This window comes from Saccostrea echinata, unplaced genomic scaffold (assembly GCF_033153115.1).
Source record: "Saccostrea echinata isolate AGI-Se365-2 ecotype Australia unplaced genomic scaffold, CSIRO_AGI_Sech_v1 ptg000057l, whole genome shotgun sequence".
NCBI classification, from domain to species: domain Eukaryota; kingdom Metazoa; phylum Mollusca; class Bivalvia; order Ostreida; family Ostreidae; genus Saccostrea; species Saccostrea echinata.
In genome coordinates, this window is record NW_026889806.1 from 920,952 (window position 1) to 945,563 (window position 24,612).

Sequence of the window (24,612 nt, forward strand, 5' to 3'; positions counted from 1 at the left end):
AATGACACCACAGACAATTAACAATAGTTCATTTGTAACTTTGACTTTAGTTTCACGATAGAAACCCATGAATTGTACTTGCTATTTATGATTGAATTTATAGACATCACCCACTGACCTATAAAACTAATATCTAACTAGGAATCTGTATAAATTTTAGACAAATTAATTAATGAGTGAGAGTTATATTTGGACATTTAATTACTTGAATGCTATAGCTATAGTGTAGGTTTACAAAGATTTTATCACAAAAACGCGGTTGTCTTTCTTGATATGCATCATCGACATTAAACTCCATGATATCAAACTTGTTTGTTTGTGATAAGGTTTTGTCAAATAAAGCGTATCTTTGTACACCAAAGCATGATAATATGGATTTCACATGCACAGCTTGAGCTAAACAAACAGAAGCTGAAATTTAAGCCGAGAACAGCTTGACCGTCTGAATAACCCCGGGGGTCAAGTTAAACATTAAAATATCTTCACACACGTTATACCTTATATCATCTGTTACTCGCTTATTGTTCAGAGTCCGATCTTTTGTAAATTGTTATGGATACTATTCAGAATTTATTCTCATTACAAAATAGAGTTTGTATGGGTAATTTCACCTAGTTATCAACGTTAATCATCAGCACGTTCCAATACCGCACAAATAGGCCTATATCACACTCCCATCAAGTGTATGGTCTTTTTTTTAAACGCACTTTCTTTAAATTTTCTCCGAAAAGAGGATTTTACTACGACTGTTTTGGGGGTTTAGGGGATGTGCATGTCATATTTCTCATAAAAACTCACTCCTGAGTATAAATAAAACTAATATCGAATGGTAGAAATATATTATCGATATATTCCTTTACATGTAGTTTTAAACTGCACCGCATGCGCACTCTACAAGAAAGAGAAAAGTTCCACAGAACTTGACAAGTGTTTTCTTTAGTTTTACTAATGAACTGCCCTACGTTTGTCCATGATAGGGCGAATTTCTGTAAGTGGTTCATTATAGTTTGAAAAATTTCGTTATCTTTGCCTCCCTTTCATAAGTGAGAATTGGAAATAACGATATACATGTATTACTAGTTGTTATCAAATCCAAGCAACACGTTTCACATTCGTCATATACTTCATAGGCTGTTCCATGGGGGAAGGTTCCACCCCTTTAGGATTTTCAGAATTATTAAGTTTATACATAGTAAACTGACCAAAATTGACTTTGGACCTAATACCCCAAAGAAATACAGCCCCGGTCCCTTGTAAGTTGGTAGAGAAATGTACATGTAAGAAAAAAAGCGGGTTGTCAATGAGATGTGTTCAACACTAACCCCCCCCCCTTTTCCCTTCTTTACCTCAAAGAAATATATTTTTCGCGTTTTTTTTTAAATTTTTTAATTTGAAAATTTATTAAAAAAAAAAAATAATAATAATATTTTATGTAAGCTTATGCACTGATACATAATTTGGTGAGAAGTTATGAACTGTGGTAATTTTTTTTACTTGACCTTCCCAATGACCTTAGACTTTACTATCTATTGTATCTAAAACTCTGATTTAAAGAAACTATTCAAGATATTTTCATCAAAATTCAAACACTAATACATATTTTCATGTTGCATTACTGATATACGTGTACTCTCGGCGGTGCATACATGTCCTATAGACATATTTCTAGTTTTATACAAAAGAATCGAAGTCTAGGAAGTTCGCAAATGTTAGCATTAAAGAAAATTTTTTGCTCTACATTCCTTGGCATTAACTGTACCTTAAAAAGACAACGCAAGTATGAATTAAATTCGAAGTGTGACACAATCTTGTACCCAACAAAAGAAAAAAAAAGAAAATATCATTTGACTCTCTTCGCCCAACATTTATTTCTCATAGAAAGTTGTAAGTTCGACCAGAACCTGTTGACAAATCTGATACATGACCTCGGTTTCGTAGACAACCTGGCACTGTTCAATAATTATTAGCAATGCTTTGCAATTAAGGAATCTAATGACCAAAAATCGACTATATCAACACAAGGCAGCCCACATGTAATAACAAAGAAAGGAAGAAATAGTTGATGAGTAATCAAAACTATCCTGCCATGTGTAGTTGATTCAATTGTTTTTCCTGTTAGCACAGGATGAAACGACATCGGCGCAATGTTTTACATCCATTGGAATTCTCACAACTAATTCATAGTGGAAAGATTTTTATCATTAAAATCCACGGGACATCCAAATACCCTCCATAATACAAAAACTTCCATAATTACTAGCCCAACATTAGAGAAGGTGTTGCATGGATCACCAAGAGTAATGTCCTGTTCATAATTGGTGGAAGTTGAAATTGTTAATTCTGTAGTAAACAATTAGGCACGACCATAGACTAACGGTCCAGTCTAAAGGGTACGTGAAAGGAACGGGCCTTTACTTTCTTGACAATCATTGCATTCATGTCACACTAAAATATGTCATTTTTGAATTTCTTCTTACTATCGTAGTGCACGCAACTCTTGACTGAATTACAATATAGAAACCATATACATGTATTGCGGAATTGAATTGTGTTACGAACCGTCATTCAGCTTTTGTTTTACAATGTGATGTTAAAGATGTCTTTAACAAAGCTTATTTATAACCAGAATTATATCACAAAACGGCCAAAGTATGATAAATGTTACAGATAGTCGATCGTTGTATGGCCAAGTAGTATAGAAATGTCGCCATTTTGTTTTAGCGGCAGCCATCTTAAAAATGGTGAAAATTGCAATGGCCAACGTTATTTTAGAAACAGTATTATCTGACTGATAATTGTGCCAAATTTCATGTTTGTCTCCACCGGTGCTCTACGCCGCTACACTACTTAACCAAAGACTCAGTAAGCATTAATACTTACTAATATATCATTTGAGTTACCTGGACTATTGTAATGCTGCTGAAAAAAATACAAAATTTTGCAATTTAGTTTTGAATGGATATGTCGACCCAGTATTGTTGAAAGATTATAGAACGTATTTATAGATGATTCAAAATATTGATGTAGCTAGCGCAAATAAAATTTGTCAATTATGATTCTTAATTAAGAAAACATTATCAACCATTATTTGAGAAGATAAATCAACAATGTAAACAAAATCACCCCTCTGCATTTTACGTGGTGATGATAAATGAATAGGGAATTTATTTTATCAACCAGCCATGGTTTTATATAGTTCTTTTTGTACACGTATTACAGAAATCGGTTAACACATGCATTTCGATTATTTAATAGGTCTATGTAATAATGATAATCGGCCAAACGTGAAACAGCATGTTGATGGTTCTCGTCAAATTTTATCTTTGATATGTTTTAAAAATTGATAAACCTAAGGAAAAATGTCGAAATATTTTTCTTCGAAAAATGCACCCTCTTTATTTGATGAAAATTCATGTTTGAAAAAGTTTAATGATGTCAGAGAAACTTAATTTTCGTATTAAATGAAAAGAACCGAATTTAATTTGTGTTTATTTTTTTCTCGTAGAGCTTATGGGATAACTGGGTGTCTTTCGCCCGTCTTTCTATATGCCTATAAGTTTGCATGTCTGACTATAGCTGTCTATATGTCTCTAAAAAGTTTTTCAAAACGCTACGGATAGTTAAAGATTTTAAATAAAATGGTTTTTGACTATTATGACTATCATGGTTACTTAAAATAGAAATTTCTATAAAATTCCTTAGCAAATGCCGTTTCTTTTAAAGTTTTGACCCGATTTCAAAACACCTTGACACAGACTAGTAGACTACACATAGTATTTCTATGACAGTATTACCGTAGATATATACCAATTGGAAGGAGAAGTTTATGTGATTTTTCTCCCAGAACTATTCCAACAGTTTGGTTTGATTTCAATGGAACGTGGTACTTAAGTAAACTATACAAAGGCTCATAAGTTTATGTATTTGTTAACAATTTTGATAAATGATTTCTATACTACTAAGGTACATGGTTCCTCAAAAAGAGTAATCTATGAAAATCTTTCAGAATGTGACGTGTCTCGTAAATTTTTTCGTCGATTTGGTCCAATACATGTAAAAAGAAAGGTACAATTTAGGAAACAGCAGGATACATAATTCTGAAAATGTAAAACTTAAAAATGTGCGTTCCATGTCCAGGTGCGGCTTTTCTCCATTATTATTTGTACTATTAGAGCTACAGTGTCATCAGAGAATTTTGTGTTTCATTTTTTACTTCACTATTTCAATCATTTTTTTAAGAGCACAATGTAACAGCGCAAAATATTTCGAACTGCGAGGATAACATTTCGTTCTATCAAATCATTTTATCTTTCATCAAGAGATCCCAATATGACGATAAGGTTTTTATTTCAGTTCGCAAAATCCACACAAATTTAAATCTTATAGATCAGATAATGTTACACATCTCAGTTTTGTGAAATATGGAGAAAACGAGTAGTATTCAACTTCAAAGTCCATTTAGACAATACAAATCAGGAGAAGAGCAAAGGCGGACCTCCAAAAACATCAGAGTGCGCATCCCTTGCCAACCGGTCACACACGCCGAATGCTCCTTGTCATGATCGGAAAACCCCCCGGAAAAATCCGTAGACATTTCAGTGTGTAAATAATGGCCTAACAATTAGTATGAAAAATGTCAGTCAGCATTTGGCTTAATGACAGGTTGTATTTTCTGACAATGTCATCGTATTGACCATAAAACTTGCAAAATGATGACTTCAAACGAGACTGTTGATGTCCCTGTTTCATAAACTTGTTTGTCAATAGCTTGCCTTGATTTAGAAACTGTTTATACGTAGAGCATGCTCTTGCGTATCGAATCAACTGGGAGACAATAACCGCATATACAGGTGATAAGGGTACATATATATTGCTACATAAGTAAAAGAAGTTGTTTGATTGTATGCTTCTTGCAATTTGAGAAATACTTGGAGACCTGCAAAAAGAAAATCGTATAATAGAAGCGATTAGTCCTGAAAAGCTTAGATTTAGTCACATTTCTTTTTAAATCCAAATTTTGTCCTATCTGATATTCATTTCAATTTGACGAAAGAGAATCTGCAGTACCACTGCTTTATTAAAACACTTATCTTGAAATAAAACGATTTGTTGGTGAGATTTAAAATATCTCTTTATGAAAGGTGTTACCAGACCGAGAAGTAAATATTTTAATTCCCGGAAAGTTATCATCACATCTAATTTTGATGCCTAATGTTTTAGAGGGTTTAGAAAAGTCTAGATTCGTTTTTTACAACCCATTTATAAGATGTCTACAAATCGCTTGCTATTTAACTGATTCCACATACCCATGTTTTTGGTTATATTCTTGCTCATGTAGTGTTTACCCTGGCTCTCTCATTTTTTTTGTTTTTTGTCGAGGTGTGACTTCAGATATGGGTATTGAAATAGCACAATATCGAGCCAGGGTGGGAAATTACTATTCAAAAGCTACACGTTCTATTTTGCACTTAAGTGTGTTTGAAATTATTTGTATCAACTTGATATTAAGCTTCAAAAGTAATGGAGTTCCAGTTATCATGTTGATCATCTTACTTTCCGATCTTAACGAGTATTGTAAAATTATACAAAAAAATCGTACTCATAAGTACTTTGCGCCATTCTCTGTGCCTTCATATGCCTATATCTCTAAAAATATTAACTTGCTTACCAACTTGTCAGCACTAACTCTAAAATTGTCAGGAGATATTGAATCAAATCCTGGTCCTTCAACAAACACAACTGAAGGCTCTTTTGCTTCATCCAACTCATATTCATCAATTTACAACCGGGATATCATTTGTACATTTAAATGTTCAAAGCTTAAAACCCAAGCTAGACATTTTAGAAAGCGAACTGCATAACCATAGTATATTGTCATTTACTGAAACATGGTTAAACAACGATGAATCGTTTTCGGATATTTTTTGTTAAAAAATTTCCAAACACCGTTTTGTTACTGTAGGAAAAACAAAACAGGCGGGGGCGTAGCCGTGTATGTCAAAGATCACATACTTGCGAAACGTCGATCGGATTTAGAGCCTGTCACGGTTAAATGCGTCTGGCTTGAAATAGTTATTCGTGAACAAATCTATTTATACGGTACATTTTATCGTCCCCCAAACTCACCTACAAGTATATGGGATGACATTGAATTTTCCATAGATCAAGCTTACAATACTAATATAAGCAAAATAATCATCGCTGGGGATTTTAATGCCAATCTACTTTCACCAAACACGCAAGCTGATCATTTATTAAACATTATACATGTACAGACTTATAACATGTTTCAAATTATTGAAGAACCTACATACTTCACTGAGCATTCGTCGTCACTTCTTGATATTATACTCGTAAGTAACACCTCACTTGTGGTGAGGTCTTCGGTTGGTGATTGTTTCTTAGACCAATATATTCGATATCATTGTCCTACTTACGGTCTCCTCAGTCAACCCCCTCTAGAATCTCACTGTTTCAAACGGAAAATATGGCTATTTGATAATGGAGACTACACTTCCTACAGACAAAATTTAGCAAACGTAAACTGGGATGATTTACTTATCGAATCAGACATAGACAACAGCGTTTCTAATTTAAATAAAATTATAGTCGAATGTGCACAAATGTCAATTCCCAATAAAACAGTGATCATTAGACAATCTGACCCACCATGGTTCAATAACACTTTAAGAAAACTCATTCGGAAAAGACGTCGTCTCCATAAAAAAGCTAAACGGACTAAGAGAGATAATGACTGGGAAAACTATAGAAGAACTCGTAATCAGTGTGTCGGTCTTGTCCGAAAACTCAGAGATGAGTACTACAGTAAGCTCTCATCTGAAATTAACGTGTGCAATGATTCAAAAAAATGGTGGAAAATTGTAAACAAGTTAATAAATTTAAATTCTAAACAACCCTTTACAAATACTCCTCTTACTTTCGAAGGTAAAACATACGAAGATGACCATGACAAAGCCGAATTACTAAATACCTTTTCCCTAAAACAGTCATCAATTGATGATCATTCAAACAGATTACCTAATACAGATTCCTCTAGTAATTACGAAACACTCCTTGACTTAACTCTTGATGCAACCGAAATCGAAACAGTTCTTCTTTCATTAGATACTTCCAAAGCTACAGGCCCAGATCTTATTAATCCCCGTCTTCTTAAAGAGGCAGCTTCTATATTAAAATTACCATTATGTAAACTTTTCAATTTGTCTCTTAAAAAAGCAGTATTTCCGATGGAATGGAAAAGAGCAAACGTTACCCCAATATATAAGAAAGGTGACAGGAATAATTTTTCTAATTATAGACCTATATCACTTATCTCCATAACCGGAAAGGTAATGGAAAGATGTATCTACAATCGTGTATATCTATACTTATCCAACAATAATTTCTTTTGTTCAAACCAGTCAGGTTTTATTCCAGGTGACTCTACAATAAATCAATTACTCGATATATCTAATGACAAAGGCAAAGCACTAGATTCCGGAAAAGAAGTAAGAGCTGTTTTTTGTGATATAAGTAAAGCCTTTGATAGAGTATGGCATGAGGGTCTCCTGTTTAAACTAAGAACTGCAGGGATAAATGGGAATTTGCTCAAATGGTTTAAAAGTTATCTTACAAATAGGGAGCAAAGAGTAATACTCAACTCCACCTCATCAGCCTGGGGTAGCATCAAAGCTGGTGTACCCCAGGGATCTATTCTTGGTCCTCTGTTATTTCTCATTTACATAAATGATATTGTATGTTGAATTAATTGTGTAATTAAATTGTTTGCAGACGATACAACCCTGTATATAGTAGTTGATAATGCTTGCACAGTCAGTCAAATATTAAACAATGACCTTGATTAGATAAGTGCGTGGGCTAAGCAATGGTTGGTCGATTTCAACCCCTCAAAAACCGAATGTTTATTATTTAGCAATAAACGCATTCCCATCACACATCCTCCACTTTATCTAAATAGCCAAATAATCGAAAATGTGGAAAGTCACAAACACCTTGGAATACATTTTTCAAAAAACGGCCACTGGGATTTGCACATACAATCAACCCTTCTGAAAGCATCTCAACGCCTTCATCTACTAAGAAAACTTAAATTTCTTATTGATAGAAAATCGCTTGAAAATTTGTATTTTTCTTACGTTAGACCGCTACTCGAATATGGTGACGTTATATGGGATAATATGTCCAGTGATCTTGTCAATAAAATCGAACATATCAATATTGAGGCCGCTCGCATAGTAACCGGCTCTACGAAACTTGCAAGTCTTCATAGTCTTTATCAGGAAACTGGTTGGGAATCTTTAAAAGATAGGAGATATAAACATAAAATTATACAGTTCCACAAAATGGTCTACAGCCAAACTCCTCAATACGTTTCGGATCTAGTCCAACCACAAAATCAAGATATACACAATCATTCCACTAGACAAAAGTGTAACATCAAGCAAGTCAAATGTAGAACTGACCACTATAGTAACTCCTTCATCCCATCAACCATCAAGCTCTGGAACGAATTGCCCGATTCTATCAAACAAAACCCTTCGTTGTCAAATTTAAAACGTTATTTAAATGCCAACAATGCAAAGCGTAAACCCCCTCAATATTATTATACTGATAAACGCAAGGAACAGATATTACACACAAGATTACGACTTGATTGTAGCTCACTAAAAAGTCATTTATTTTCTCGAAATATTGTCAGTAGCCCAAACTGTAATTGTGGCGAGATTGAAACTTCTGAACATTTCCTCCTACATTGTCCATATTTTGAAAATCTCAGAGACAGATTTATATACACACTTCCACATTACAACAACACCAATATATTATTATTATTTGGTGACCAAAATCTACCACTGGCAGAAAATGTTGCAATCTTTAAATCTGTCCAAAAATATATTGTAGCTACCAAGAGATTTATTTAATCAGTTTTTCCTTAGTATCTATTCACTACTCCCTCTCCCGTGGGTATGTTCTTGTGTATATTCTCTTAAGTGTCTGTAGCAAGCGTCATTTTTATTTATTTTTTTTTTCTCATTGTTATTTTTTCTTCCTAATTTTGAATTAATATCTGTTACTGTTGTAAATCTCCTGCATTTGTTCTTTAATTATTTTTCCTATAAATTCAACCATATTATGTCGCCTTTTTCTCTCTCATACAGTCATATTGTACAAATCCATTAGACTTCTTCAGTATAATTAGAACGTCATTCATTTGTGTCAATCGACATGATTTCTAATTTAACATGTATGTCAATTTCAAATATTTTTTTCAACAGCTTCAAACCGTGTTATGTAGCTATCTAATAAGGGTCTGTCATCTTTATCATAATAATAAGGAAACGGATTAGTATAAGTTTACAAACTTGTTTCCGAATCCTTTTTGATTTTTGTACTACTTATCTGTATCTTCTGCTTGTCATTTTCAAATAAAATATGGTTTAAACTAAAAGTCTAGATAATTTTTTAAAATATTTCTGCCAATCAATGTGTCTTCTCAAGTTCCAATGGCAATTTAAATGAATGTTTTCTGTAAAATGAGAATTATTCAATATTAGTAAATAGTTTGCGTTTTGTATGATTGGGCGAACCATATGCTTTCCTCTGAGACCAGTGACAGATCCAAAAACTGATTGCACTATGTATTGAACATTGAAATTCCATTTATTACATAGCAAGACAATTAAGTATTGACTCAGAATTATAAAGTGTCTCAAACAAATAATTAAAAGTGTTGATCGTCCACAAGGAAATCTCTAAAATAGCACAGCTTAACGGCTACTTTCCTTCTCCCCTGAAAGAAGATTTATGTAAGACAAAACACACATGCTTTAAATGCCAAAACGTTTACAAGTTATGCAATTCGTATCTAATCATGCAGATACTTTTTCTCTTAAGTTAAACTTTTCTTTGAAACAAAAGTGATGTTTATAAATCAAACAAAAACTCGTTGCCATCATAACTAAATCATTTATAACTTCCAGGAACACCCCCAAGGAATAGGGGCATTCATCCAATCTTTCATGCCTCACTTTTTCTAATTCATAAAGCTATAGGAAATTATAACCGAATCGACTCACAACTGATCGATGTATGGACGCTGGGCAAATTAAAGCTCACCTGATGTATTTATAACAATAGTGTTCTGGTGGTTCATCAATACGTCAGAAGGGGAGAAATTTACATAGCGTGGCGGCAATCGTCCCGTATGCCGCCTTGGTACGATACCTAAATCACGGGGGATTACTACCGAGAACCAGATATTCGGAATTGTATCCAGGCAATCGGAGTTTCCAAACATGTGGAATGTCGTTGTTATTTTGATTTTCACTGGAGATCTGGGATTGAGTATCAAGCCTGATGAAAGCACCAAAGTTGGTCAGTACAATTAAAAAGTTTTTTTTCTTGCTAAAACATGATTTTATTTGAAAAAGGTATATCAGCATACATTCCTACTACTTTTCAGTAGAGTCAAATTACTTTCAACGCCGATGTTGCTAAGACCCCGATTCATTCAATTTTGTGTGTAAATTTACGTCTAATTTCAACAGGTTGTCTGCAGATTTGAAAATATATACTTGGTATCAAATTCATTGAGAGTGTAATCTTTTAGATTTATCTTAATGTTTTGTTAAAAAGAAATGTGTAGACGTATCTTTAAAATCGTATTACTATACATCACTTCAAGAAATTACATCACAATATAATTACTGTACACGTCTGAAATACTTCATAACATCAAAGAAACACGTGATCCTTCATATCTACAGGATGAGTAGGTTTCAGTGGGTCACGTTATAATCTTGGCGGGAAGTCGGGGCGGTATTATGGGGATTGGAGTTTGGCAAAATAACGACTTCTTCATGGGTGCAAATTTATCATAAAAAGCTGGAGTGTAGATCATTATTAATTTGGTCATCAATTGCTGGGTAGAAAAAATACGGAAGAGTGAATATCTTTGATGCATTGATGAGGACTTGTAACTCATTTGCCTGCTGATTAGTTTATATGTAAGAATTTAAATGTCTGTGGACAGAAAGTTCCCGTGACGTTGAATTCCAAGTAATACTATTCTGGATGGAAAATTAATTAAATGTAGATGTTAATGAGCATTACGTATCAGCGAAATAGCAAAATAAGAGATCTTTATTGTAATTCAGAAAGTCATTACCAGCCATATTAGTACTTTTATGATATATAAAGTCAACATGTTTTGTTTTTTTTTTTTAAATCTCTATGGATATAGCATTTTGTTACATTTCCCCTATCATGTTCTATTCCGAGTGAGCGTATAGTTTGCAAGTCTAGTTCTTGAAAAATGAAAGTCAGATCAGACATATCCAATACTTTATTAAGAATGGCATATCAGTCTCTGGGGGTGGTTCCTTGACAATCTGGTACATGAACTAAACCCGTGGTTCTGTAGAGAACATTGATGTCTATATACTGACTTACGGAGACACACAATAATCACCGCTGTGATCCAGTGTTTTACGGAGGAATTATGACATCCTGTTATTAAAGATCCACAAGGAGAGGGGAAAACACCAGATAAGGATATTAAAGCATGGCAATTTTGAAATCATATTTAACTTTTTTTAGTATAATTACAAGGCAATTGAGGTTTTTCGTGGTTTCTATTCTAACCATTGCGTGACTGAACTTCATAGTGTCTTTCTAATCAAGATGACGATCATTTAATTCTGGGTATGCTCATAATCAGAATGTTACAAAGAGAAAGATGAATGATCGCTATCCCACCCCCTGTGGAATCAGTTTTATGTTCAATATTAATTCCCAATTGAATCATTTTTAAAGGATTTTTATGCTTCAAAACCACGTCATGATTTGTTTATACTTCATGGTATAATGCATTTACAATAAAGTAAACATCATATGAAAAATACTAAGTAGGAGCCATTGTTACTGGATATTGTGTATTTTATTGAACAAGACCGCGGAATTGAAGTTAAAGATGATAGTGGGTGGTTTCTTTACCACCACTTCATTTTCTTCAAATTTTTTTTTATATAATTTGATAAAAACAAACTCCCCTAGACGTTGATCAACTTAAGTAAAATTATGAATTTAAGTGCATAAAAATTAAATAAATTAAAAAAAAATATGTAGATACATTTGCGATATGCACATGATATAGTATGAAAGGTTAATTCAAAGATATAAATAAAATCATTCTTTTTACTACAAGATACATGTACATGTATCTTCACAATATTAAGGGTAATAGAACTCTGTTGTTCAGAAAGCATCCAAATAGCGACATAAATTTTATTGAAGCAAGTTCAGTCTTTTCACGAAGATGGCATACATACTTAGTAGTTAAGACTTCTTGCAGACGAATTGTACATTACATATGCATATTTAACTCGGTCAATACCGTAACTGTCGAACACCAACGAATGCAAATCCCACCTTCAGTGTGACGTAAAAAAACGTCATAGCGGGCCAACATCTCACTCAACAGTCCGACATAGATTTTTTTAAACCGCTAAGTAAAACATTGCTAATATTAGACTGTTTTTAGTAAAGGTTTACATATGAAACAATTTTCAAAGGTATAACAAACTTCTGTCAAAATTCAATAAAGCTGGAGTTTTTCATTTCCGACTCTGCATGTACATATTGAGTCCAAGAACAAAATGCAAACGTTTAATGTGGGCCAAAAGTTCCTATCCGATATGAAAAGTGTTCCCACACGAAGCCATAACGTTTTCAAGGAGAGATATACATGTATGGTCTAAAAAAGGGAGAAAAAAAAACACACACAAAAAAGATATGATATTCCCATCTTTTTAGAAAACGCGTATACATGTAGAAGCATCTTTACAGATCACTCTCCGTTTCCTTGTTCTGTGATCATATATAGGTGACTCTGTTGTGTAAATAATCTTGCTGTATATATGCTCTAATTTCTCCTTTGTTTAGTGCCCAGATCCAGATTTTTAAAAAAATCAAGTTGTTTTTATAAGTATTTCCCAAACATTTTTTTTTACTCTTGTAACCAATTGACTAGTGCATGATATCGGATACATGGAACATGACTCATTCTAGGCGTTAATAATTTCTATAGAATTTGACAAATATATATGTAATTTTTTACATTTTCGACAGATTTTTTAAAGCATAACTATCTCAAAAAATAGCACTGTTATTAAATTGCAAACCATACAGGGTTTTTTTTTCTTTCAATAAAACTAAGACTTTATAATGCTGTGATGTTAATTTTGTGTCTTTTTGAATTTCGCGAAAAAAGGATGCTCACCACAATATCAAATGGTTCAAGTTTTTGTCGACAAGGGAAAGCATAAGTACATGCTTTGTAATGCCATATTCCACAGCGAGATAAGCGTGTGGAGATACATTCTAATTATTGATACTGCTAAATGTCTGTTTGATCTGAAATGACAGGACGAATCTACAGAATACTAAATATCAGGATTTCCCTTGGCATGTTTATCTGAATTCAAAGAGAATTTCTAATAAGTATGTAGATTTATATCAAATATCTACAATCTTGGAAATATGATACACTATTCCCAGATCTTCTTTGATAGAATAATAAATTGTACATGTAACTGTTCATAATAAGACACTACATGAAATGGCTTAAGGATTTATTTCAGTCGGTGTAATTTAATGTTCAATTAAAGCTATACTGCGCAAATTAAAAAAAAAAAGCATTTAAAGCAACGTTTTTGTGTGTGCACATGTCCTCTTATTGAAAAAAAAAACGATAAAAAGCATTTGTTGACGGATACATGGACATGTAACGATCTTAAATGGATATGTCAAGTTATATTGCATTAACTGTATTCCCTGTTGTATCGTTCTATATGTCTATTATTGTCCTTCGCGTCAGAAATACCAATCTTTCCCCAGTGGAGCAATTTTTATACCCACCAAAATGTAAAGAATCATTGCGAAATGCAGCCACAGCTTTGTTCGTCATCTATCGCCCTATCAGACTGAAAATAAAGGCAGACTTAAATTCAACCTCATGAACTTTAATTATTAGAAAGAAATTTGACAATATTCCAACACAAGCCGGTTTTTCAAAATCAATAAACGTGTTATTATATACAATAATACATAAAAATATTCAATTCAGAGTAATACAAGATTTAAACAACAACTATTTTTCTGATGTGTATACTTTAATTTGTAATATTATTGTGTTTCACAGTTTCATTTAGCTGTAGAACTGTAGCTCTCTGGGAAGGAAAGTTCTGACAAATATACCAGACTGAGAGAGTACACCACCATTCATTGTAAAAACATTTGATTTTGGTCGAAAGTTTCGGATAAAATTTCTCTAATTATTTTAATTCCCTCTCCTAGTTTCCTTTAATCAAACATACATTTTAAAGTTTCCAAATGACCCTTTCTGGCCTTCAAATGTCACCGTTTCAAAAACTTTGCCTACTGACGCCATGTTTGCGGTTTACTAAAATACGCCAATAGGTATAAATACGCCTGTCTAAAAATTCTAGACGCCTGTCGTGTTATTTGTCTAACTTCTTTTTTGAATTGAAAAATCACTTCTTATTAACAATGTATATGACATTTGATCAAAACATTGTTTATAAAAGTTTTTCTTTGCAGGCCTATTTCCCCAGCATACAGACTTTAGTATGACCTCAATATGGCTGTCAGTAGGGGAACGTTTGAATACATTGAAATTCCAATGCTAAATAGGCTATTTGGAACCATATTTTTTGTTAACGGATTATTGCTTTAGGCGGGGGGATTCATATATGATAATGAAATTAATAATACTGGAAACTTGTGAACAAAATGTCGCCGTAAATCGGGGTTTTTACAATCTGAAGCTCTCTTGTTGTCCGTCCGACTCTGACCGAATTTTCTGTCCCAGGGCTACATTTCTGCCGCTAAGTTTCATCTGGCTTTTCCTCCCTATACTATAAATATACTATTTACTTATGTATTTGTTTTTTAAAAAATGAGCTATTTACCATGTACCTTATTTTCTTGCTTTATCAGCGGTTATACCAGAATGGTGGCAGTACCTACCAGATGTTATTTCAAGACTACAAGTGAATTCTATTGAGATTGCAAATCTAACAACGAATTCACTTGAAACTCAGTACGACAAAATTGATGAAGGTAAAACACAGGTGTCCCATTACATCGTGCTTTTTTTGTTTTACTACCCATTGTTCAAACCCTCAAAGAACATTAAATATGAAATGTTAGTTCAGCAAAGATTCCCTTTTAAAATATTAATGAGCTCTAATTACTCTGTTGATGTGTTTGAAAGATAATATTATGTCCTGTTGTCAATAGGTTTTATATCTTTATAGTACAAATGTACCTGAATGAAAGTCAGATTGACGTTATCATCGGACCATGCAGCAAACCAATCAAAATTGCAGCGGAGGAATTGCAGGTTCCATATTTGTGCACTACATCTGACCCGGCACCGGAAATTCGTACCTTTAAAATACTTCCGGCTCTTACTGATTTCATAGAGGCAATATCTAAGCTTGTATACAGCCCATTTTTAAGGAAAGAAAAAGCAGAGCTAAAGGCCATTATCTATGATGGCAACAAAGGTATGTTGGAAGAGACATGATGAGTGAAATAAGCATAGAAAATATATCATTCCGAGCATAAAATTAGACAGTGAAAATAAAATTAATGCCTTTTACAAGAAAATAATCTATTGTCTTCAGATTTGCCCCCCCCCCCTTAAAATTTTCGTATATTTTAAGGAACCTGTATGCACTGAACACTGAGATATTTATAACATGCAGTTAAAGTGATCTGCCCTTTTACTTAAAATTGAATAAAAAAAAAAACAACCAAACAACAAACAAAACCAAAAACAACAACAACAACAAAAGAAAGAAAAAAAAAAGAAAAAAGAAAGAAAGAAAAAAGAAACTCAAGTCTACAATGTAATAAAGAGTTTGTAATCAAGAATTCTTCACATTAATTATATTAGACCAAGATGAAGTAATTGAATACTTAATTCTTTTGTATAAGCGAGCAAATGTTATTTCTGTTTCATCAATACTTTGTTGTCTTTGACTAATTTTCCCGGGGGTAAATGACAGGTACCCTATGTTTGAAATTAAGTAGATTAATTCAGTATTTTCACGTTTAAACGATATAATTTCTTAAAGTCCCCCCAAAAAACATTTTGAATTTATTTAGTGTACAGAGGGTCCTTAAAGAGGTTAGAGCAGCATTGTCATAAGTATCTTTTTAAGGGGTACCGTATCAAAGATAAATGTACGCTAGCATCATTAACCATTCTCTACCCTCTCCTGGAAAGAGAGGAAATGAGTCCCATTAGAATTTAATTATTCATTATTGTCATTAGCCTGTTCAACACATTGCAGGTTTTCATTTTGATGACGATTTGTTAAACAACCGTTTGACCTCTAGAGTTTGGGTTATGAATGACGAAAACATAGACACCAAAAGAAAAACCATTACGCATTCGTTAATGCTCATGCGTAAACACCTTATCCGCGAAATCCTTGTTCTTTGTGATCCAGAGACTGTGAAACTACTTTTGGAGACGGTAACAGTTTTTTATAACTCTATGGTAATATAAGAAGTTAGTAACTTGGGCCCAGTATCAGAGTATTTATATTATAAATACATATATTTTATCCTTTCAGGCTTGGGAACTAGCTATGATGAGTCTGCCATTTAGATGGTATTTTTACGATCCTGTAAGTTTTGAGTAAAGATAATTTTTAGTATACTTATCAAATATACTTCCAATGTTGCTGTAAGAACGGCATAGAAACTTAAGAAAGGTTTAAAAGCTCATGACCTTCCCTGAATAATCCTGTTAAACCGTCCCTATTTTTATCATTAAGTATGCACGTACTGTACTACACATTCCATTTTTACTTTTTCTCCCATCCTTGGAAAAAAAGGGGTTCTGTTGTAATAGAAAATAAAAGGAATGCATGATTTAAAAATCATCAAATATAATATCATGTACTTAGTATCAAAATTTTTTGTACATTTATGTAAATCAAAAAATAATTATTTTGGAAATTTGAAGTACAACATGAAATATTGCTGATTAGTCTTTTAAAAGCTACAACTTTCATATCTTCTTATAACTTCCTTGCTTCAAATTAAAAAAAAAACTAACTCATAAGTAATGACCTCAAGCAAATTTGGTGGCACTAGTACACTTTCATATGCTTAATCTCTCTAATATAGGTAAATTTTTACAGACTTTTCTAGCCTTGTATTACGTAGAAAAATTGTAAAAATAAACATTGTTACTGTTGACAAATTGATTGTATGTATCGTACGTATTATGAATCTTGTCTTTTTTAGGCATTCCAGCTGCGTGAAATACTAGAAAACCTGCCTCGTTCTGAAAATAGCTTTACAGTGTTTACTCTCATGCCAGGCTTTGAACACGGGCGAAATCTTGACCTGAACACTATTTTGACATTTGACGCCATTTCTCTAATTTCAAAGATTTCCGATAATTCAACTTCCGGTGAAAAGCGACAGGTGATCTGGTCAGCTTTAGAAAAAGTAAGCACAAAATACAAAAATGATTTAACGAATGTATTCAAAATTTTGCCGCTAAAAAACTATTTATCTTACTTAATTCAACTTCCGGTGAAAAACGACAGGTGATCCGGTCAGCTTTAGAAAAAGTAAGCACAAAATACAAAAATGATTTAACGAATGTATTCACAATTTTGCCGCTAAGAACCTATTTATCTTACTTAATTCAACTTCCGGTAGATCCGGTCAGCTTTAGAAAAAGTAAGCACAAAATGCAAAAATGATTTAACAAATCTATTCACAATTTTGCCGCTATTTTTATCTTACTTGCATACTTCTCTTACGTTTGACCAGAAATCCTTTCGAGGCCTGACCGGAAGTATCCATTTTGGAACTGGTCATCATCGGATAAACTACAGTATTAACATCTTCCATTTTAACGGAACAAAACATTTCAAGGTAACATCTTTGTTTTAAGGACACTGCTATATTTTTAATACATTGTTAAATATGACAAACAGTTCTGAAATATATGCCATTATACACGTCAGCTAGGTTCTTGGTGGGCTGGGGACTCCCCCGAACTGAGAATCGTTAAGTTAGAGAATACTTCAGAAGTGCAGCGCTGGAGAGACAGAAACCAAACTTATACGTTTCCGCTGAGAGGAAGAACGATAAAAGTCGTCACTATAATTGTAAGTCCTTCCTTTGCATCATTTGGGGCACCAATAACAAATTATGCAATAACTTAATTTGAGAACTGGACCGGTATAAATTACACGTATTTTTTTTTTAAAAAAAAAATCCTTGTTTGTATATTGTAACTTGCAGGAAGAACCATTTGTGATGTTCAAAAAGGGACACGAAAATAGGACCGGAAACGACAGATTTGAGGGTTACTGTGTAGAACTGCTACAGAAGCTTTCAGAAACTCTGGATTTTAAGTTTGAACTTTATCTCGTCCACGATAACAAGTTTGGAGCGAGACTTCCGAATGGTCAGTGGAACGGAATGGTTGGAGAAGTTCTTGCTGGGGTAAGTTTATCATTCTCAATTTTGATTAAAAATATATACTACTTAATCAAAAGATACAATTTTATAGAATCAGCAGCTATCAATGTATGTTTCTAAATGACATGGGAAAGAATAAATATTTAAGATCCAAACGGTTTATTAAATTCATATTGTCTTTTCTTGACTAAAACACCTTAATGAAAAATTACTATACTTGAAATAAACAGCTCTTCCCCTCCGGAAAAAAGAGGAAAAAGGGGAACAGCTGGAAAACGTGTACAAAGACCGAAATAAAAAAAATGTATAAATGTAGCCTACAATCGTATTATTCAAACGATTAATGACCTAAAGCTACGTTACTATGACTATGTCACCGTAATCAAAAATTTCTGCTGATAAAAATCTTGCAATGCTGTACGAAATAATGATTTTGTATAATTAGTAAATTTTCCCCAACATGATATGTGGTCTACTTAATATTTATATTTAGCTTGTATTTTCACATTGAATTATTCATCAGCGGTTGATGATTTATTGTACTCTGTTGTTGGTTTCTCTCTATCATATCACATCATTGTATTTATTTATTTGTGCAAATCAAATTAGAAATACCGGTTTAAAAAAAAGACTTAAATCACTTTAGTCTACAAAATTGTACTTAAACTGCTTTTAAGAAGTTAATCTCTCAAACATAATGTTAAATGTAAAACCAAGCCAGGTAAATTAATGACACGGAAAGAGGATCTCGTGTTTATATATTGTATTTAATAAATTTCTGTAAATATGTACTGTCAGAAATTAATCAGATCATGACAATCATTTATTACATGTCTTTTGTATTAATGCAGGCACATTATAATAATTTGGATATAAGGAAATATATATTGGTCCCATGGTGTAATGCTTACCACTCTGGACTTTGAATCCAGCGATCCCAGTTCAAATTTCGGTGGTACCTCGCAATTGTTAAGACAATGGACAACTTTAGAATTCGGAAAAAGGAGAAAATAGCAAATATTAAGTCGTCGAAGTACATGTATAATAATTTTATATAGGTCATTACTGAACTACGTAACAATTGAAAAGCAATATTATACTTATTTTATCGACGCTTTGTAAATATAATAAAATTATTCTGATATCATATCTTCATTCCACGGCGTTAAAAATGTTTACATTGTCACCTATTGTCAATATTACAATGTAATATTTCATTACCAGCAGGTTTAATTATGTATTATGGATACTGATGAAATAAGAGTTAAACTTCCTGATCAGTGAATTAACAATTTGCATATTTATTGCAATTAAATTTATGAAATTTAAATATCTCATGATACATGAAAACACGAGATCCTCTTTCCGTGTCATTAATTTACCTGGCTTGGTATACAGTTTCGAATAATGCTCCAAAAAAATAACCCTAATTTATTTTTAAATACAAATTTTCATGAAAAGTTGTGAGAGAAAAAATAAAATATTCTTTAACAAATTACAGAAGATTGATTAATTATCTGACGATATCGGTTCTCTGATTATCAAGCGACATTAATCGAGTGCGCATATAATAATGATAACGAGTGACTGTTCAAGGTAAAGAGCGCTTGAAGAAATATAAACGCAAGGAAAAGGTATAAGTGTAGGTTCCATGGTGTAATGGTTAGCACTCTGGACTTTGAATCCAGCGATCCGAGTTCAAATCTCGGTGGAACCTCGCAGGTTTTTTTTTATTTTTAAATATTTGGCATACATTTGTATTTCATTTCTTATCCAGCGTTATTTTAAAAATCGTCCGCATGAAAAGTATGAAAATTCACTATATATTTCTAAGATCTCACAGGAAAAGCGATCTCCTACGGCGGGTTCGAATCATTAATATTATGGGAAGTGGAGAAAGGTTCTTCCGATGAGACCGTATAAACCGAGGTCCCGTGTCAAAGTGGGTGTTGGCACGAAAAATAATACTATTCAATGACTGTAAGTGCCGAATACAGGTCTAAATGTAACCTTCCATCGGCAACTGTGTGGTGTCCCAAGATAAATGAAAAATATTCGAAGGGATGTAAAGCAAACAAACAAACAAGCAAATACAGGAAAAGGGCGAGTTAATTTAAAAAAAAACCCCAGTTAGACGACCTAGTAAGCGCTAGTGATATATAGAGGCAAAAATTTCTCGAAACAAAGGCCATTTAATTCAATATCTAAAAATAACTTTTTTTTGTGTATGAATTACATAGTAACAATATAATTAGAAAAGGAAATATCAGTTTACTTTTTCTAGAACCTGTAAATTTCAAGTTTTTCACGTTTGCGAAATCGAATTATTAATTTAAAAGTATCACCATGCAGAAACTAATCATTCTGCAACATTTCATTTCAATTGGCTGATGGTTTATGATTTTTGATTTTTCAGAATGCTACAATGGTTGTGGCGTCACTTAGTGTGAACGCTCAGCGCGAGGCAGCCATAGATTTCACCAAACCCTTTATGACGAGGTACGTCACCGTGATTATGAAGATTCCAACGACACCGACAAAAATCTTTGAATTTATATCTCCTTTATCGCGTACAATTTACCTGTGTACCCTGAGTGCATGTATTGTTGTCGCTTGTAGTTTATATTTCTTTGAAAGAAACAGTGTATATGAAAAACGTGAAAAAGTCACTTTCAAAGGGTGTGTTTGGTATACTTTTGGAACTCTTCTAGAGGGAGGTACAGAAGGTACACCAGCAACCACTTCCGGACGTATTCTTATGTATACTTGGTGTTTCTTTGTTTTGATACTTGTTGCTTCATACACTGCCAACTGGGCGGCATTTTTGACTGTTAAGAAAATCAAAGCACCAGTTAAATCAATCTACGACCTCGCTTCACAAAAGGAGATTCAATACGGAACAGTGAAGAGTAGTGCCATTCTTTCCTTCTTCGAAACTTCTAATATAGAGACCTTTCGTAAAATTGGAACCGAGTTGGCTAATAACCCCAGAAACATTGTCAACACATCGGCGGACGGGTATCAGAGAGTGCGAGCAGGAAGGTATGGATTTTTCTGGGATTCCACTGTTAATTCATATAAAACTAACAAGGAATGTCAGCTGACTACCATTGGGCCCGAGTTTGCACCCCGTGGTTATGGCGTTGGCGTCCCTCCAGGAGCCACTTATTTAGAGGAATTGTCAATTAACATTCTTCGATTAGGTGACAACGGATTTCTTGACCAATTACAACAAAAGTATGTATATTGTAAATTTGTTCGAATTATAAACAGATTTTTTTTTTGAGAACCAGAATGGATTATTTCTTAACAAATAAAACCATCGAAGGTTTGAATCAAGTTTATGGCATGTAATGTTTTCAAATATATTTAAAAAGTTATACTAATTTGAAATTTTTACCTAAGCCTCTTCTCATGCAGTGTATGGTCTTCAGACCAGGATTCTGACGTTTAATTGACCTCCACATACATGTATTATACTGAGGTAAAATCGACAAACCCTCAAGTCTTTGGCAACAATATACAATATTTACTTTCATTACAATTAAGAGCTTCAAAGACAGATAGACAGATGAACTGAGAGACAGACGGACGGACAAGCAGACAGATATGTTATACAGAAATTAATTCGTGTATCTTATACGACCTACTTGCAGATGGTGGGGTGAGCGGAAGTGCCTCAGCGATGAAGAAGAGGATGAACAGAATGCTAGGGGTCTAAAATTAGAGAATGCTGCCGGACTGTTCTTCGTTCTAGGGGCCGGGATAGTACTATCTGTCTTTGTGTTGTTTGCCCAGAACTTCATAAGGACTATAAGACCACAAATCAAAACTGGCAAAAACGAAAATGTTACTTAGCTTGTAATATAATCAGAAAATTGACTTTCATTTAGTAAGCATATGATGGTGCTCGAAATAATTGCAGCTCTCCAAGAGAGCAGTGGTGCCAGAGAGAGTGAGCGTAATTTGAGTGAATTGATCAAATTTTGACGGAAGTGAAGTAGATACCGTGTAAAACTGGACACAATGACATCATAAATTGTATGGTATGTTGTATAAATACTGATTTGTGGAATGTGTGTATTTTATTTGTCTGCTGTGAAATTACCGTCACTTCTCATTATCCATCCGATGTTTGACAATGTGTTTATGGAGTTAGTGTGACAATTGTTTCAGTGCAATATTTACGTTTGACAAGGATTGCTATTATTAGTTTTGTGTACTAGTTACTGTAAGCAAACATATAGTTTCATTTACAAAAATATTAAATATTTCATGTTTACTTACTTTTATAAACTTGCATACCACGCCATACAAGTAGCTGAAGGTACCGTTTTTGCATAACCTGAGCAAAAGAACCTACAGTGGGCATAATTCTGATGCTCTGGCTGCAGCTATAAGATAAAACAATAAACAAAACAAGAGGCCTGTGGGAGTCAATGCTCACCTTTGTCTAAGAAACTACAGTGAGCATTGTTCTGATGTTCTGGCTGCAGCTAGGAATCAAATACATCAATAATCAGAACAATTTTTTTAAGAGGTCTGTAAGAATCAGTGATCGCCTGAGTCAAATGGAGAAGAAAGATAAGACTTTCCATCTTTATAATATTCATATCAAACATTTACTTATTTTTGTGGGCACACGCCAAAAATATCATAGAACATGTTTATCATTTCCGAATTATTTTACTCAGCTGAAAACAAACCACGGGAAACAAATCAGTTATTGAAAGAGTACGAAAATTTACAATGCTGGTTTCGGCCATTTATGCCAAGCGTGTTGTAAGGCGCGCAGTAGTCATTATTTCTACAGTTCATCTGAGCGTGACCACCAAATTAGTCCCAAACTTGTGTTGGATCATTATGTCACTCACAGCAAACCGCGATAGAAAATCACAAATAATGATAAATCCCTTTCCGAAGTGACCCATTTTCTTAAAAAAAAAGTCTCCGCTTACTTTGATTTTGATGCCGTGTGAATACACTATCAGAACTGGATGGGTAGTTCCAAAGCAGAATGTTTGGGGGAAACTCATTGAGCAAATATAGTTTGCGGGCCAAGGTATTGATATATTTTGAGATATAATGCAACTAGTGATAAAACTGGTACTTTGTGGCATACTGTACAATTTCCATAAGAAGGAAAATATCTTTCCCAGTTTAAATAAAAGTTTTCATATCACACAAGTCAAGATATCTGAAACAATGTATTTATCTTCGGTTAACATTGAAGATGTAATTTTAACAAAATATGTTTCCGATACGTAAAAGTTCATGTACTTACGTAATTGTGAAATAAAACATTTTGTTAAATGTAACAAATGCTTTAATTTGCAAAGTGATAATAATTGTTCTCTGTTTAGTTCACATTTTGCAGTTTATTACACAAATCATGCGTTGATTTGAAGAGTTAGTTCACGCCATGTGTATGTATCATTGAAAATGGACTTATGTCAAACATTCATATATAAATGGAATTATGAGAATTCTATCAAAGTGCCCACCACTCCGTTGATTATCATTCTATGAATTTAAAGCTGTTCATCAACCTTCATCTTCGTTTGTAATACGTTTATTTTTTCTTGGCCTTAAGGTTTTTTGCACCAAACATAGCACCATACATCCGGACTAAATGACACTGTGTGGATTTCGGACCATTGACGGCAAATGTCAGCCTCCCTCAGTATCAATAAACTGTATAACATCGTAATCATACAAGTTTTATCAGTGCAGAACGACACATTATTCTTAAATTACTTAATAAATTACTAGAGCAGGACATAATTCGAGATTCCTGTTAATCCCAGCGTTATGTAGAGCTTTCAAAAGGGTGGCTTTAGCAAAACATTATTTGTTAGTTGGACTTCATTATATGATATAAAAGATTTTATATGGATAAAGTCCTAGTATTTGCTTATCGTATGTCAGTAGCTCACAGGTACGTGTTTCAGAACACGTAATTGAGCATGAAAATAATGTATTTTAGATCTGCTTCAGAGTTTACTTGTAGCGCATCTGATTTATTTAATAGATACCAGGTATTAAAAATAT

At 33.4% G+C, this 24,612-nt stretch overlaps 1 protein-coding gene and 1 non-coding gene across 2 annotated transcripts; both read left to right on the forward strand.

Annotated features, from left to right (window-relative positions):
- The first annotated feature begins 9,948 nt into the window (after window positions 1-9,948).
- Window positions 9,949-22,792, forward strand: LOC133174139 (glutamate receptor ionotropic, kainate 3-like). The gene is made up of 11 exons (XM_061309197.1): window positions 9,949-10,395; window positions 15,040-15,162; window positions 15,360-15,611; window positions 16,404-16,588; window positions 16,689-16,742; window positions 17,368-17,574; window positions 17,905-18,009; window positions 18,102-18,245; window positions 18,382-18,585; window positions 20,978-21,798; window positions 22,218-22,792. Exons 1-11 carry the CDS (start codon window positions 10,317-10,319, stop codon window positions 22,417-22,419), a joined length of 2,376 nt encoding a protein of 791 aa, XP_061165181.1. The 5' UTR covers window positions 9,949-10,316; the 3' UTR covers window positions 22,420-22,792.
- On the forward strand, window positions 20,207-20,278 carry Trnaq-uug (transfer RNA glutamine (anticodon UUG)). The gene has a single exon. It is a non-coding gene; the product is annotated as a tRNA-Gln (tRNA).
- Window positions 22,793-24,612: the final 1,820 nt, after the last annotated feature.

What these genes read in the sequence shown, in the direction of transcription:
- LOC133174139 (XM_061309197.1), top strand. Translation starts at nt 10,317, where the DNA reads ATGTGGAATGTCGTTGTTATTTTGATTTTCACTGGAGATCTGGGATTG. An exon ending in TATCTATGATGGCAACAAAG is followed by an intron (nt 15,612 to 16,403) that starts GTATGTTGGAAG and finishes AACACATTGCAG; the next exon opens with GTTTTCATTTTGATGACGAT. An exon ending in TAAAAGTCGTCACTATAATT is followed by an intron (nt 18,246 to 18,381) that starts GTAAGTCCTTCC and finishes TGTAACTTGCAG; the next exon opens with GAAGAACCATTTGTGATGTT.